General features: G+C 37.2%; 1 protein-coding gene across 14 annotated transcripts in view; it reads left to right on the top strand.

Annotated features, from left to right (window-relative positions):
• LOC131553612 (transcription factor COE3) overlaps positions 1-14,176 on the top strand; it is a 122,561-nt gene that overhangs the window by 11,129 nt on the left and 97,256 nt on the right. The window contains exon 2 of one of the 14 annotated variants that reach the window (XM_058798386.1): positions 2,596-2,793. The exons of 9 other annotated variants lie outside the window; for them this stretch is intronic. In XM_058798386.1, coding sequence (XP_058654369.1) covers positions 2,660-2,793 — 134 coding nt within the window. In that variant the 5' untranslated portion in view covers positions 2,596-2,659. Of the gene's footprint in view, positions 1-1,765; positions 2,794-14,176 lie in introns of those variants that run through there. 4 more of the 14 variants (XM_058798385.1, XM_058798387.1, XM_058798391.1 and 1 more) reach the window with 4 other exon arrangements.

The following is a 14,176-nucleotide window of genomic DNA, read 5'->3' on the forward strand; positions in this document are numbered from 1 at the left end:
TTTTGTTGTTGTTGTTTTTTTTTCTCGGGTTTTTTTTTTTTTTTTGTCTTTAAGATAAATTTCAGTTGTAATATATTCAGTTATTAGACCTAATCCAAAATATCACTGCAGTTATTTCCCCCCCCCCCTAAATATGTTCTGGAATATTTGATCATTTGTGCGCTCCGAACTAGCCTACAATGCAAGTATATGCAAGTGTTTGTAAAAGTGTTATATTGGATCAATGAATATTACACTCCAATAGCAAGATACAGTCTTACAACCGGCCTGTGCTGTTAAAATAACTTACACGATGCTTTACAATGTGACGGCGTTCCTTTCCGCGGAATACAAAATATTAAAGAGTAAAATTTTTCCATGTTCTTGTCGCCATGGACATGGAGAACTGCCAAACAATCGAAAGTAACTGACCAAATACGGCTTTATATCGTTTTAAACATGTAGGGCTTCCGAGACATCAGATGTAGCAGAAATATTATATATCACGGTCCGGGAGAGTTGCGAAAAGCGCATCATGAGACATTTTAGTGAATCTTTATAGATGTTCTGGTCTTGTGTAACATAATATGTTAGTTTGGAAGTTAACATGATGTTGCAGATGCTGGGCTTTGGGAATTGACCCTTCAGCCTCTTCTAAAACATATAGAAAATATTTTAATAGGCATATGGACCTAAATAGTCTTGTATGTTTTAGTTTCAGCATGTTTCACAACGTAACACGTTTATCTCAAACCTCCTCTCAAAAACAGAACAAAATAGAATATTTTATTAGTGGATAGGGTCATGCTCATTTGTGTCCGTTCAGGGCAGACGGGGATCGTGTTGTTTTGGACTTTGTCTTTCAAAAACACCGGCCGCTTTTGTGCCGCTTCGAGTATTTTGTCTTTGAGTGTGAAGTGTGAACGCATGCTTTCGTTTTCAGCCTGCAAGATGATTAGTGAGGATGCTTTAGCAAAATAATTACAAACATAGGCTCACATAATTATTATTAATAATAATAAAGTAATAATGTGTGAAATTAAGAATCTGAGGGAAAAACTTCTGATAGCCTAAAAAACATAGATGACCGCATTGTTACGACAAGAGGACTGTTTGCTTTAGTCACCTTTTTTAAAAATTTTAATATGAAATTGAGTGTTTTTTTTTCTTTCTCCTATCTCATGGGGTCGTTTTCCCGCTCTGAGCTCTGTAATAAATATTTAATCCTGAGTCCATTTGGTGGAATTCAAAATAATGCCAAAGAACACTAGAAATCCTTGATAGAATGCGAGTTTGCACAGTTCAAATTTATTTGGGGGTTAGGTTATATTCTGTATGAGCAAAAACTCTAATTACTCGTTAAATTTGACTTAAATTATATAATAATTGTTTTTAATATAATTAATTTGATGTATTTTGTATTTGTCAGGCACGCTGTTAATAGCTAATAATTAATAATTATGATTTATCATTTTATTATCAGTTCATGCAGTTGCAAATAACCCCGTGGTTTGTCAAATTTGAATATTTCTTCCAGTTGATCAATTGAGTATAACAGGCAACATATTCCCTAGTCAGGAAGACAACTTGATTCCTCACTGTTTTACTCAAAGAAGATAATTATGTTTGACAGTGTTATGGAATATTACTGCGCTTTGTCATCTGTGGAAACACCACTGAGTTCCAGGGAACGTATAGTATAGTAGCCTACTTACTGTAAATGTTCAGTCATTGTTTAGAATCTCAAATCATACCCGGCTGAACTTTTAGACAGATTTGACTTTTGGAAAACGACATGCTATAGTCGATTACACTTTAATCATGCTAGGCATATGAAATGCATCGTGACTGTTCCTAGGTATTAATGGCATGTTTCAGGTTAAATCGGGAAAGCATGAGACCACTTCCACTGCCAGAGCGCTCAGTCCCTCTAACATCAGCTGAGTTTTTGCGGCGAATTTTGAAAATGACGCAAGGGATGACCGCGACCAATCAGAGCTCAGAACGGAGATTGGCATGTAAACGACTTTGCCTTTTAAGGGCAAGTCTCCGCCCTCGTCAAGTCCACGCTTGTCCCCCCCGAGAGTGCTGGAGCCGCGGAACCCGAGAGAAGGTGCGCTCCGCTGGGACAGAGGAGGCATAAAGAGACGGGGAGGGAGGGAATGAGATTTCTTGCTACCCAATCCCTCTTTTCCCCAGGGACAGCAAGCCTTCCCTGGTCCATCCCTCCCTCTTGTTTGGTAATCATTTCATTTTACTCCTTTTTGAAGCAGTCGCCCGTTTTATCCCACTTTTCATTTCACAATCCCGTGCGCGTCTGTTCGCCTTCTTCTTCAGAGCAAGTTCGCGTTCTCCCCTCTTTCTCCCCGCGACGAGAAGGTCTGCTTGATCCCGGCTGATCGTTTCCTTTGAGATGCTCCACAGCTCTTGCCTTCTCTCCACCCTCTTTTAACTAGAGACCGGTTAATCTTGAGTGAACTGAACTTGGGTTTGGAATCTAAAAGAAAGAGGAACACCCAAAGGGATACGGCAGCGCGTCTTTGGATAAGGACCTCTTTCCCCTTGTTGCACTTTGGGGAAGATTTTTTCCCTTTCAGTTGGTTTTTGTTAATCCAGGTGGTGCAGGAGGATTATTCCACTCGAGCTGGTGTAGAGAGACATCCCCCAGAAGGCTATTTTCATGTTCTCCATCCAGGACGGTCTCCCACGGGGAGCCTTGACCATGAAAGAAGAGCCCCTTACGAGTGGCATGACGCCGGTGCGCTCTTGGATGCAGAGCGCGGGGATACTGGATGCCAACACAGCTGCGCAAAGGTAAACACCACCAACAAGCTCCAAGTTGTTCGTATTCCAAGTAGTTGGGTGCGTGAAACGGAGCGTCCGATGCGCGTTAGCGGAAGCGCTTGGCCACAGTCAGAAGTGTTTCGAAATCAATTGTTTTGAATCTAGAAGTGCTAGCACAGGGACGTCGCACGTAACACGGTCGTTCTTAAATCAGTTTGTCAGCTGTTAGTTAGTTGTAGACGTGTTGAAAACTGATTGCGCATCGTTGCGCGCTGTAGAAAAAGCCACTCGTGCCGCTCCAGAAAGGCGTACTCTGGTTACGCTGCCTGTCACACATGAAAAAACATTGTTCTACCTGATTTCTTTGTGGGTGAAAGAGAGCTGGAGATCTTTCAGATTGTCTTGTGTAGGAATGTTCCGCTCATGCCATTTTGTTTACCTTGAAAATATCGATATTTCAAAATCGCACTCATCTAATGATGATTCACGTGCATCGCAGGGGACAGAGATGTCTAGTGAGAATCAATGACGAGCCTGAGTTTATAGTTTATGTTTGTAAATAAAATATGCAACAGCCTACATTGAGCGCTTTTGCAATTTCCTATAGGTGATTCAAATTCATCGTAAATCATTTATTCGGATTTATCTCATTTATGTGATGTTAAAGCATGCTCAAAGTGCAAACGTGCAATTTGTGAGGTTATTGCGCGGTCATAGACAAAACTATCAGGCCTGTTTTTTAAAAAAATAAAGAAAAGTCCAATTTACGTACCGCAGCGTGTCTTTCTATTTCACTATGGTGTAATGCAGACAAAATAAACCATTTGCGCTTGAAACAAAGTTTTTGGACAGAGTTCCTCCGCATTTACTCTCCCTTGGGCTCCTAGAATGATGTTTAAACACTGAGGAAATGTATACTGTTCTGTCTCACCCTTCAAATAGAGACCTGGGATTTTGAGAAATACGTGTAGGTTAGACTCAAGTTGGCTTGCAGAAGTTTTACGCAGAGGGACAAAAATTAGTTTGAGCATTTCATTTCCCCAAAACAGCTCAAAATTATTATTACATAGGCCGTGATACCATGTTATAATTGTTATAAAAATATAGAAGCAGAGAAAATGGGAGAGGAAAGAACAGGGAGCATCACACTAATTCTTTAAAAAGAATTGCATACTAATAGTATAATAAGTAAGGGACTTTTATTATTATTTTCTTTTAGAAAATACACGTGTGTTTTAGGGCTAACATTTCCGATTTTTTTGGTCACTTTATACACGCACAGAGAGAACCTAGCGAGAACTTGTGGAATATTGGATTTGCTAATTTAGTGTCTTTGTTTTTTGGGGGATATTTAAGTTCAATTAAAAACTTTGTGTATTTATTTATTATATAAATTGAATTTGCTGCATCAAGCATTACCAAACGCGTGGTCTAAAATAAATGAATAAATCATTGCGATTTTATGTTTATATGTAGCATATATATTTATAGCCTACTAAAGTGAGCAAAAACACACTTAATGAGAGGGGTTATTTTCTGCTAGTGTGTGAAAAAGGATGCATGCTGAAATCAAAACGTCTTCAGGACATGAGCTTGCAAGGCGTTTTTTAATGTACAAATAATTTTACTCTTCATTAAAACATGTAAACGCAGCAGATCATTACATGTTTTCGCGATTCCCTTAAATACGCTCGGAGATAAATCCCCTCGGTATATTAATATTGCATATTGTGTAGGCTGGATAAAGGAGATGTTTCAAACTTACAGCGGAGGTCAGCTGCCATGTGCAAGTGGCCAAAATCACCTGCCCATCCGCAGCCTTTAGTATCGCTAACATTGAGCACCTTGTAGCTCACCAGTATTTGCAGACCAAACTGCTGATGTTTTATTGTGATATTAATTAGAGACAAAAATTCAAAGTCTTTGGGCATCTAATTACCCTACATGAGATTAAAAACTCACATCCTGAATTTTTTATTTGGTGGAGAAAAAAAGTCGCGTTGCATATAAGTTGCACTGCATAGTGCATACAAAAAGTCCCTAACATATAAGCAATGTGACAAGAAAAAAAAACGTGTATTTATTTAATTATTAAAAAAATAAAAATCGCTCAAAATATCACGCGCATTTCATAGTCATTTCTCATGCAGAAAGTTATAAATGGAGTTTAATAAAGAGCAGCGTTTTTCATCATATAGCAGCGCTGCAGAAAAAAGTCATTTGCAAAACAGCTTCCCTCATAATAAATAATTTGCTCTAGCCAATTATCAGCCTCATACACAACACAAAATTCTCCCGCGCTCCTTACAAACGCAAACCAAGCGAACGTGTCGTGATGCCATCTTAAACTAAGACTAAAAGATTTAAAAAGGCGACTTAAATGATTAAAAAGTTTTCTTATTTATTTATCATTATTATTATTTTTATTTTGCCTAACAATTAGTTGCTATAATCCTTCATTTGTTAGTATTTTGCGTATATTGATTTAGTGAACTGTCACATGCACATCTTCTGCTACCTTAAATATATCCTCTTCCTCAGTTTCCTTCTCTCCCTTTCACACTCGTTTTAATACATCCTAGTGCATTTTTGCAACACATATTTGCTCTATTTTAATCTCAAATATACACTGATGGCAGGATATGGGTTTTATGGGTAGGGGTGCAGTAAAGTGTGTTCTCTTAAGAGACAATAAAGTGAGTGAATCTGGATGAAAGAAGCAAAAGTGAGAGCTTAATTTGATTTGAAACTTTCATGTGATCCTGTAAATAATACCATGTGTTGGCTGTGGTGGTGATAGGTAGGTGTCCAGGGCTGAGCTTGGTGGAAAAGTGCAAGCTTTTTTTGGATTAGTGCTGTCAGTGTAGAGAAGGAAAATCATTATTCGGACACATGCATTGAATTTTAGCTCTTCAGAAATGAGGATTTGTGCACAATCCCATACTTATTACCCACATTATTTTAATATCTAATCACAATTCAGTAACACTGTGCATATTTGTATTAGATTTGAACTTGTTTGCATTCCTACACAAACTGGATTGATGTAGATGGAGTTGGCTGAACAGGTTTGTGATGCTCAGGCAGCTCGGGGGTACGTTTGTGGGGTCCATCTCCCCCCGAGCATTTCTCTCGCTCTCTTTCTCTCTTTCGTTCTCTCTGGGCCTAGGGGTGAGTGAGAGGGCCGCACAGCTGGGGAACAGATTTCGATTGACCCTTTCACCGATTCCGTACCCCTACACTGTAAAACCTGGCAAAGTGAATTATGTCGCCTCTGTTTTGTCCACTGGGGTGGGGGTGAGAAGGGGGGTCAGACTAATGAAGTCCAGACCCCTATAAGCTTTAGGTAAAAAAAAAAAAACTCTCCAAACCATCCCAAAATCCCTTGCATGCAATGGTGTGATACATTCTATTTTTATATGTTGCAAATCTAACCAAATATGCAACGATGACATTGAACGATACAGGAATTGCACTTGGCCCCACAAAAAAAGTGCAAGTTAAAAACATTTCCACATTCGTAAATACACTAAAACACTCACCGTATCACAAAACACACCTGATTTATAGGGTCTTGCTCTGTTCTTTCTCAGTTGACGCCGGAATGTAACACAGAGAAACAAGTGTTTTAGAAACAGCTGCCCCATAACATGCTAGCGATTAGCGGCCGGCTGCAGGGCCACCTCGGTAATGACCCCATTAGAAACGTACAGGTGACCAGCTAATGATTTCAGCTGTAGGCCACTAACGATTTTAGAAATCACTGTAAGTTTTTTTTAGGACAGAGCTGTGAGAGTGCGAGCGACAGAAAGGAACGAGTGCTATAATTTGTAGTGTGTGTGTGCAGGTCTGGCAGGTGCAGTCGGGGCTAAACCTACAGCAAACATGCACAAGTGCAATACTAATAAAACACACACAGACGCCACAGTGCAGGGGCAGCACTTCACACACACAGCGCTGACTCTTATGTAGAGCTCAGCTGAGGAGAGACATGTGACCGGTGCATTGATCGAGGCATCCAAAGGAGATCAGTTACAATGAGGTCATGACTAATTTTCACTCACTTATGATGGAAAGAAAAACAAATATATAGCAATTTGGGGGGATGCAATAATCAAAAAGGAATCCACTGTGATTAAAGCAGAAAGACTCCATGTAACCAATGCAAATATCTGTTTTCACCACTTGATGCACTTCTGCGTTAGACAGGCAGCTCTATTCTTTGTCACATGTTCAATTAGAGTGTCCTAATCGCATGAAACATTTGCCTGTAATTTAGCCGTCCAGCTCCAGGAAATAACTTCTCACTGTGCAATGGTTTACTTGTCTCGGTGCAATTACGAACAAATTAGAAATTAGCTGGAAGCGTTTAGCACTGGCTGGTTATACGCTTTTACGATTAAAGAAGAAGTGTATTATGTTTCAGACGTGTTGCAGTGTCTGACAGTGCCGTCAGCTGTTTGAATTTGTTTGTGTGTGTGTGTGTGTTAATCTTCATTGTTAGTTAAAGTGGCTTTATATTACGATTACGATTGCAATCATTGTGTGAACAGTTGTTCTTTGCCATTATTTGCATGTAAGACATATTTTCTAAGATAAAGAAAATTCTAAGTTATAGAGACTTAAAACTATATCAGTTTTTTATCAACAACAACTAGGAAAACCTTATACAACCTATATCTCATGATACACATAGAACATTACTTTGCATTAAAAAAAGTCTTGGTTCATGAGCGTATGTGCATTATGTGATGTGTCCTCGTTTTGTCACAGCTGTGGAGCGTTCCATACTGACATCCACATAGCGAACGACAGCGAGCGATAAACACACGGGGCTGAATTTGATTAGATGTCTAATCTGTTAGTGAGCCGTGAGTCTATTGACTCAGATCCTCTTGCGCTGAGAGTCTCAATCAGTGAGCAATGATGGCACATCAACCCCCCTGACTACACGGAGCACCTTCTTTTTGGAGTAATATGTCAAAGAGATGTTCAGCTAAATTTTGATGGCAACGCAATGTTTTGTGTGTGTTAAAGGGAATGTCTTTACTGCTCATTGTTTTTTTTTTGTAAAAATTCAGATTTTGTTCAGTGCGTTTGTCTGAAACATGTTTAAGTGCTTTTAATTGGTAACTATTATTTCCATTTAGATTGAAATTATCCCAAATGAACAATGATAAAATATATAAATGATTAAATGGATGATTAATGACATAAAAGCCAATCTGGTATTTTTGTAGGTCTATTTATTTATTTTTTGAGAACCAAGCATTATACAAAAGTACATATAACCAAACATGTGATGGGTGTATAGAAAAAAAAAAAAAAAAAAGAGTAAAGGAAACCATTGTATATATTAAACAATTGCGTAGTTTTTACTTTTAAGTATTGTACTTTCACATACATTTCAATTTTAGTTTTAAATAGTCAAATGGCTTTTTGACTTTATTAATATAATAATGAACAAATAAAGAGTTTATTTGCAAAAACAGATAACTCCATTTTTTCAAATTTTCAAAAATCATGTTTTTTTATTATGATATCATGTTTTTATTGTGTTAGTTAGATGTATTTTTTAGTTTTTTTTTAACTTCATCAAAATAACCCAACTGTAGTTTGATTGAGATTAATTGGAATGCACAATGAAAAAACATGATTTTTGAAAATTGTTAAAAATGGAGTTATCTGTTTTTGCAAATGAACTCTACAAATATAATAATAAAAAATATAAATACTAATTTTTTATCAGCATTCAACAAGAAACACCTTAACATCATTGTACTTTTAGAAATGAACTCTCTGATGCATGAAGTCAAATAGCAGATTTTTTCAAAGTGTAAAGTTACGTGCAAACCAACTTAGGTTATAACTTTTGACCCTTACCCATAATTCTATGTGTTTAAATTTTTTTTTTTTTTTTTTACTTCTATTGAATTGCATATGCATATTTCAATGAAAATACATAATTTAGGGTTTATATATATTAATACATAAAAGAAAATATTTTTTTTTAAAGTAAAAAGAAACATTGATTCATTTTTTTCTTTAATAATTCATGCACCAAAGGTTAAGGGAGCACAGTCAGGAACAGAGAGGCATGGAAAGACACTGTCTACTTTTGGATGTCTGTAAAAGTGTTAGTATGTTTATATGTGTGTGTGTGTGTGTGTGTGTAAATAAACTGGTGAGCAGGCAGTGGCAGTGATGCAGGCAGCTGGTGATGTATGTGCCAGCTTATCGCTGGGAGACGTGACAGACAGGCCGTTTGTGTTTGTGTGGCAATAGAAATCATGGAGAAATGACAGGCCTTTCTTTATGCAAAGATCCTCTCCGACACGTTCGCTTTGACTTATGGCCACCCGTTACTGTGCAGTGGTGACAAATGCCTCTATTACTCTCTGCACTCCGTCATTCCAGGAAGGTTTTCCTATGATTCCTCGTCGTAACATCCAATTAGCGATAAAGAAACAAAGATGCCGACTATCCATAAACGCAATCAGCACATCTGGCGCAGCGCTTTTACCTCAGATAACAACCATGTAAAATACGCATTTTTATACTTTAGGGGGATCTAACTGCCCATTTTGACAATTTACAATGCACAAGGCTTGTGTCGAACAATTAAATCACCGCACACTTGAGTCGAGAGAGAACGAGAGCTACAGAGATGACAGGCCAAGTCAACCAAAAAAAAAAGAGACCTGGTTTGACCACAAGTGGGACTTGGGTTTCAAAACATCCTCGTCTTCTCTCTCTCTTCCTCTTCTCGTTCTGTTTCTGCTCTCCACTAATCCCAATATGCTGCCCGTGCTCCTACAGCGCTTTAGTCCTCAACTCATTAAATCTTATTACACAGCTAATAAGCGCTAACCAAACATACCGCTGCCATGCTGACTGCCCGATACCGCCCCCAACACCACACAGCACACACACACACACACACACTCGTAAGCATGAGCAAATGTATGCCACAGTAATTGTATCTTTCTGCATAAATTACTCCCCACGTAAACATAGAGTATGTGCATATCTTAGTATCCGCCGTCTTCAAAATAGTTGAGCACAGGAAGGCAAGCATGCTCCGTTTCTTCCCTTCTCTTCTCTCATTTGGTCGTTTATTAGAGTAAAGGTCAAATTAAATATGATTCCCTTATGATGGTTAATTTAGAGAATGATCTCCCTTTGCAGATCTCTGATGAAAGCGGTTGCATTATCGACCAAATCTCAGCTGATACCATCCAGCCTCGTAACCTTTGTTTTCGACGAGACCTTTCTGAGAGGGAAACCATCAGGACGGATGCAACAAATGAGAACAAGAAATTCTTAAAAAAGTTAAAATGAGGAAGGAAGAGCGTTAGAGAGAGAGAGAGAGGAGATTTACATTTACTTGTTGGATCAGCACGTTGGCTCCCAGCCAGGGCAGAGATGATTTTTCTGCGTCACATTTGTATAAACAGAGCGCTGCTGTACGGCTCATTAGTTCGATAGTGAGAGAGAGAGACGAGCTGTAGTTAAAGACTTCCCTCTGTCACAGTCCATCACAGGCGTGATTAATGTCACGGAGATGTGGGGCTCGGTCCGTGATGCCACCCATATGCCACACACACACACACACTGCTTGTGTCATATATCTTTGTTTCGCAGTCATTTTAACAGACACCTCATGGAAAACTAGTTAGAATACTGCTTAATACAGTTAATACAAAATTCATGCACTGCTGTTTTTGAAAGAAATCAATGCTTTTATTCAGCAAGGATGTATTCGAGTGATCTTAAGTGACAGTAAAGAGATTTATAATGTTACAAAAGATTTTCATTTTAAATAATTGTTGTTATTTTGAACTTTCTGTTCAACGGAGAATACTGAAAAAAATATGTATCATGGTTTACACAAATATAATAAGCAGTTGTTTTCAACACTGATAATAATGAGAAATGTTTCTTGAACACCAAATCAGCATGTTAAAATGATTTTTGAAGGATCGTGTAACTGAAGACTGAAAATTCAGCTTTGCATCACAAGAATAAATAAATTACATTTTAAAATATTAAAATAGAATTAAAAAAAAATTATTATATATATATATTTTTTGTTGTTGTTGTTGCATGAGAAAATACTTTCGAGAAAAAAAATCTTGAAACGCCAGTGTACTTCAAAGATATTATGAAATCAGAATGACCCTATTCATATTCTTTACTTTACTTTTTCATTGATGTAATTTTAGGGGCTGCAGAGACTCACAATATTAAATTATATAAATAATAATATTAATTCCTTTATTTTATTAATCTTAATCTTATCCTTTTTATTTATTTAATATGGTTTCCTGACCTAATCAAAATCTATTTGACAGGTATTAAATCTGTATTATTATATTTTTCAACTACACATTGAGAAAAATTTAATAAAACATATTTAAATCAACAGTTTGCAAGAGCGAGTGTGGAAAATCCTAGTAATGTATGTGAAAATTAATTCTATTTTATAGCTGGGATTCGTCAGAGCTCAATGTGTTATGACATTGTTCATGCAGGACTTGCATGTTATTAAAATTGATTTAGCATCAGCTCAAAAGTCATGCATTATAAACCTGATACTTTGATGTTAAGTATGCATCTTTTAATGATGGTTAATAACGTCATTGACCTCTGAAACATTTTCTGTTTTTGCTGACGTAACCTAGGCCAGGTGGGTGGGAAAAAATAGTTGTAACTAATAGTAATAAAAAAATCCTGATAGCTGATATGAATTTTTTTTAAGACTAAATATTCTGTTTTACTCATGTATGGGAGTTAAATGTGTTGTAAATGACATATTTGCAATGCTTTCTGTAAAATTGACAGATTTAACATTTTAATCAATCATTATGATCGATCATTATTTTTCACTGCGAGATGATTGTTTTATTGAGATGTACATGTGAAGGCATCACGCAGCTCACTTTTTTACTCACACACGCGTCAGCTAACTCCTCAATATCTCAGCAGATCCTGCTGTGTCCTGTGTATTGGCAGTTCTTCTCCTCTGCACGTTCATTAGCAGATGATTTCAGAGTTTGAGTCTCTGTGCTTAGTATCTATTTCCCTCAAGTGTTCAGGCCCTTGAGCTGTGAGGATTTTAGCCTGGGGTTACTTTTTTCATTTAACATAATTAGACTTTGCTGTATCGCATTAAGCCTGCAGTGTGCAAAGGGCCGCAGACTGAGCCACCGACTGGCGCTGCATAGAAAGACGGCGCTCTCGTATTCGGAAATGTCATCAGTACAAACCCTTCAGCTTCTGCTATGAGTGGTTTATTGTTAAAGCAGTTCTGTGAGACTGTATTTATTGAATCAAATAAAAGTGGAGGGTGTTTTTACGTCCAGAATTGTGTCAGAACTAGGGTTGTTTCTGGCTTGCATGCTTTTTTTTTTTTATTTCTCTCCTCTCTGTGACGAGAACATGTCAAACAGTGTGTTTAACGGAGACCGTTGTGAGACCGTGTGCTGTAGCCGTCTGTTAGCGACTGATTTACACAGCTCTGCTGTCTGTGTGTGTGTGTGTTTGTCACCTCGATAGCAGTTATTTCAATACAGAGCGAGTGAGAGCCGTCCAATCGTGCCTCTGCCTCTGACTCATAACTGCTGGAGTGGATATGGCAGCAATCAACATAATTAAAATAATAACACTAACAAGCTTTCCGAGTCGATCGCTTCCTGCGCGTAAAGATCCGTGCCTTTGCGAGAGCGTGCGGGAACACTGTCTCTCTCCCTCACCCCATCAGAAACATGATGCCTGGCCTTGTAACCGAGCTGATGGGGTAATGGAGAGGAGCTCATGATGCAATACGTGTGTGTTTAAGTGTGATACTGTGTTTTTTTCCCTCTTGCTCCCCCACAAATGTGTAATTTTGTAATTCTGTCTTCCTAAGCGAAGGTGATAATTTGTGTTTACATGTGCTTGTGCATTTCATGCAGTGCAGGATTTGGGCCCAGACTGTTGATGTATCCTGTTGTGTGGCGTACTATATTTAATATGCAATTATTATATATGTAAAATTAGCTAAAATTTGCTTTTTTAAATATTATTTTTTGTAGTGCAATACAATAAAAAAAAAAACTGAAAGTATATAAAAATAAATTGTATGTATATATATATATATATATATATATATATATATATTGTGTTGTATATATTGTAATTTTTATTTTTAATTATTTTGTAATTATTATGCTTGGTGCTAATTGTAAGGCTGTTTAAAAAACATCTATAAATTTGACCCTAAAATCTTGATGCTTTGATTTAAAAAAATTGTATGTATTGACTACCCAACATAAATAATTATTTAAAATGTTTTTGACAATATAATATAGATATATAATATAATTCTAATCTGTTTTACTATCTTATTTTGTATTTTTTTTTCTTATCGCATTTAGAGGGCATCTGTCAGACTTAGCACCGCCCTGACTGGTCAGACTGCTAAAGATCTTCACTGCGAATCAATTACTACAGATGAAGAAGATCATATTTCCCATTTACGTTGAAGTCATCCGCTTTAAAAGTGCTCCTCCCTGAATCCCCCTCCCACAGCCTCTTCTGTGAAAGCTGTTTTTGCCTTCAGTGTAGTAACCTCAACTTCACGAATGAGATTTCACCAGGCTCGGATACAAATGAAGCATTAAGCCCTGGTAATAGTACTGGGGAGGGGTCAGGCTTTATTAATGTCCTATCAGGGGAATATCTCAACGAGCGGAGACAGAGAGCAGGCCGCTTTCCAAAACACTGGCTCCCCACCCCGAGCTCAGCAGATGAACAAATATTTATGTATGAGCATATTTTTGAGATTCAAATGCATTTCGGCCCACCTCATCAGAGTAACGAGTAAATAATGAACAGACTTAACAATGACAGCTGCAATTTATGTATGTGAACGTTACACACTTTTTCATTTAATGATTTAGGGAATTATAAATATTATGGGCCACTTAGTTTGACTAGATGGCGATGTCATTTATTTTTATTTTTCTATTAATTATGTGACAAAACGTTCTTCTGTCCCAGCCTAGTATGAAGAAACATACATACAGACCACCGCCGTCAAGTTTGGGGTTGGAATGATGTTTTAGTGATTTTGAAAGAAGTCTGTTATTCTTAATTGAACGTTTAAAATAGCTGTTTCTATATTAATATATTTTAAGATGTTATTTATTCCATTGATGGCAAATGTGAATTTTCAGCAACCTTTATTCCAGTCTTTAGTGCTCAAGAAACATTTCTGATTATTATCAATGTTGAATACAGTTGTGCCGTTTAATATTTTTGTGGAAAACATGTTACCTTTTTTTAAGTATTATAAAAAAAACATTTATTTGAAAAATAAATCTTTTGTAACATTATAAATATATTTACTGTCACTTTTGATAAATTTGCA

Source organism: Onychostoma macrolepis, chromosome 14 (genome assembly GCF_012432095.1).
Source record: "Onychostoma macrolepis isolate SWU-2019 chromosome 14, ASM1243209v1, whole genome shotgun sequence".
Lineage (NCBI taxonomy): Eukaryota > Metazoa > Chordata > Actinopteri > Cypriniformes > Cyprinidae > Onychostoma > Onychostoma macrolepis.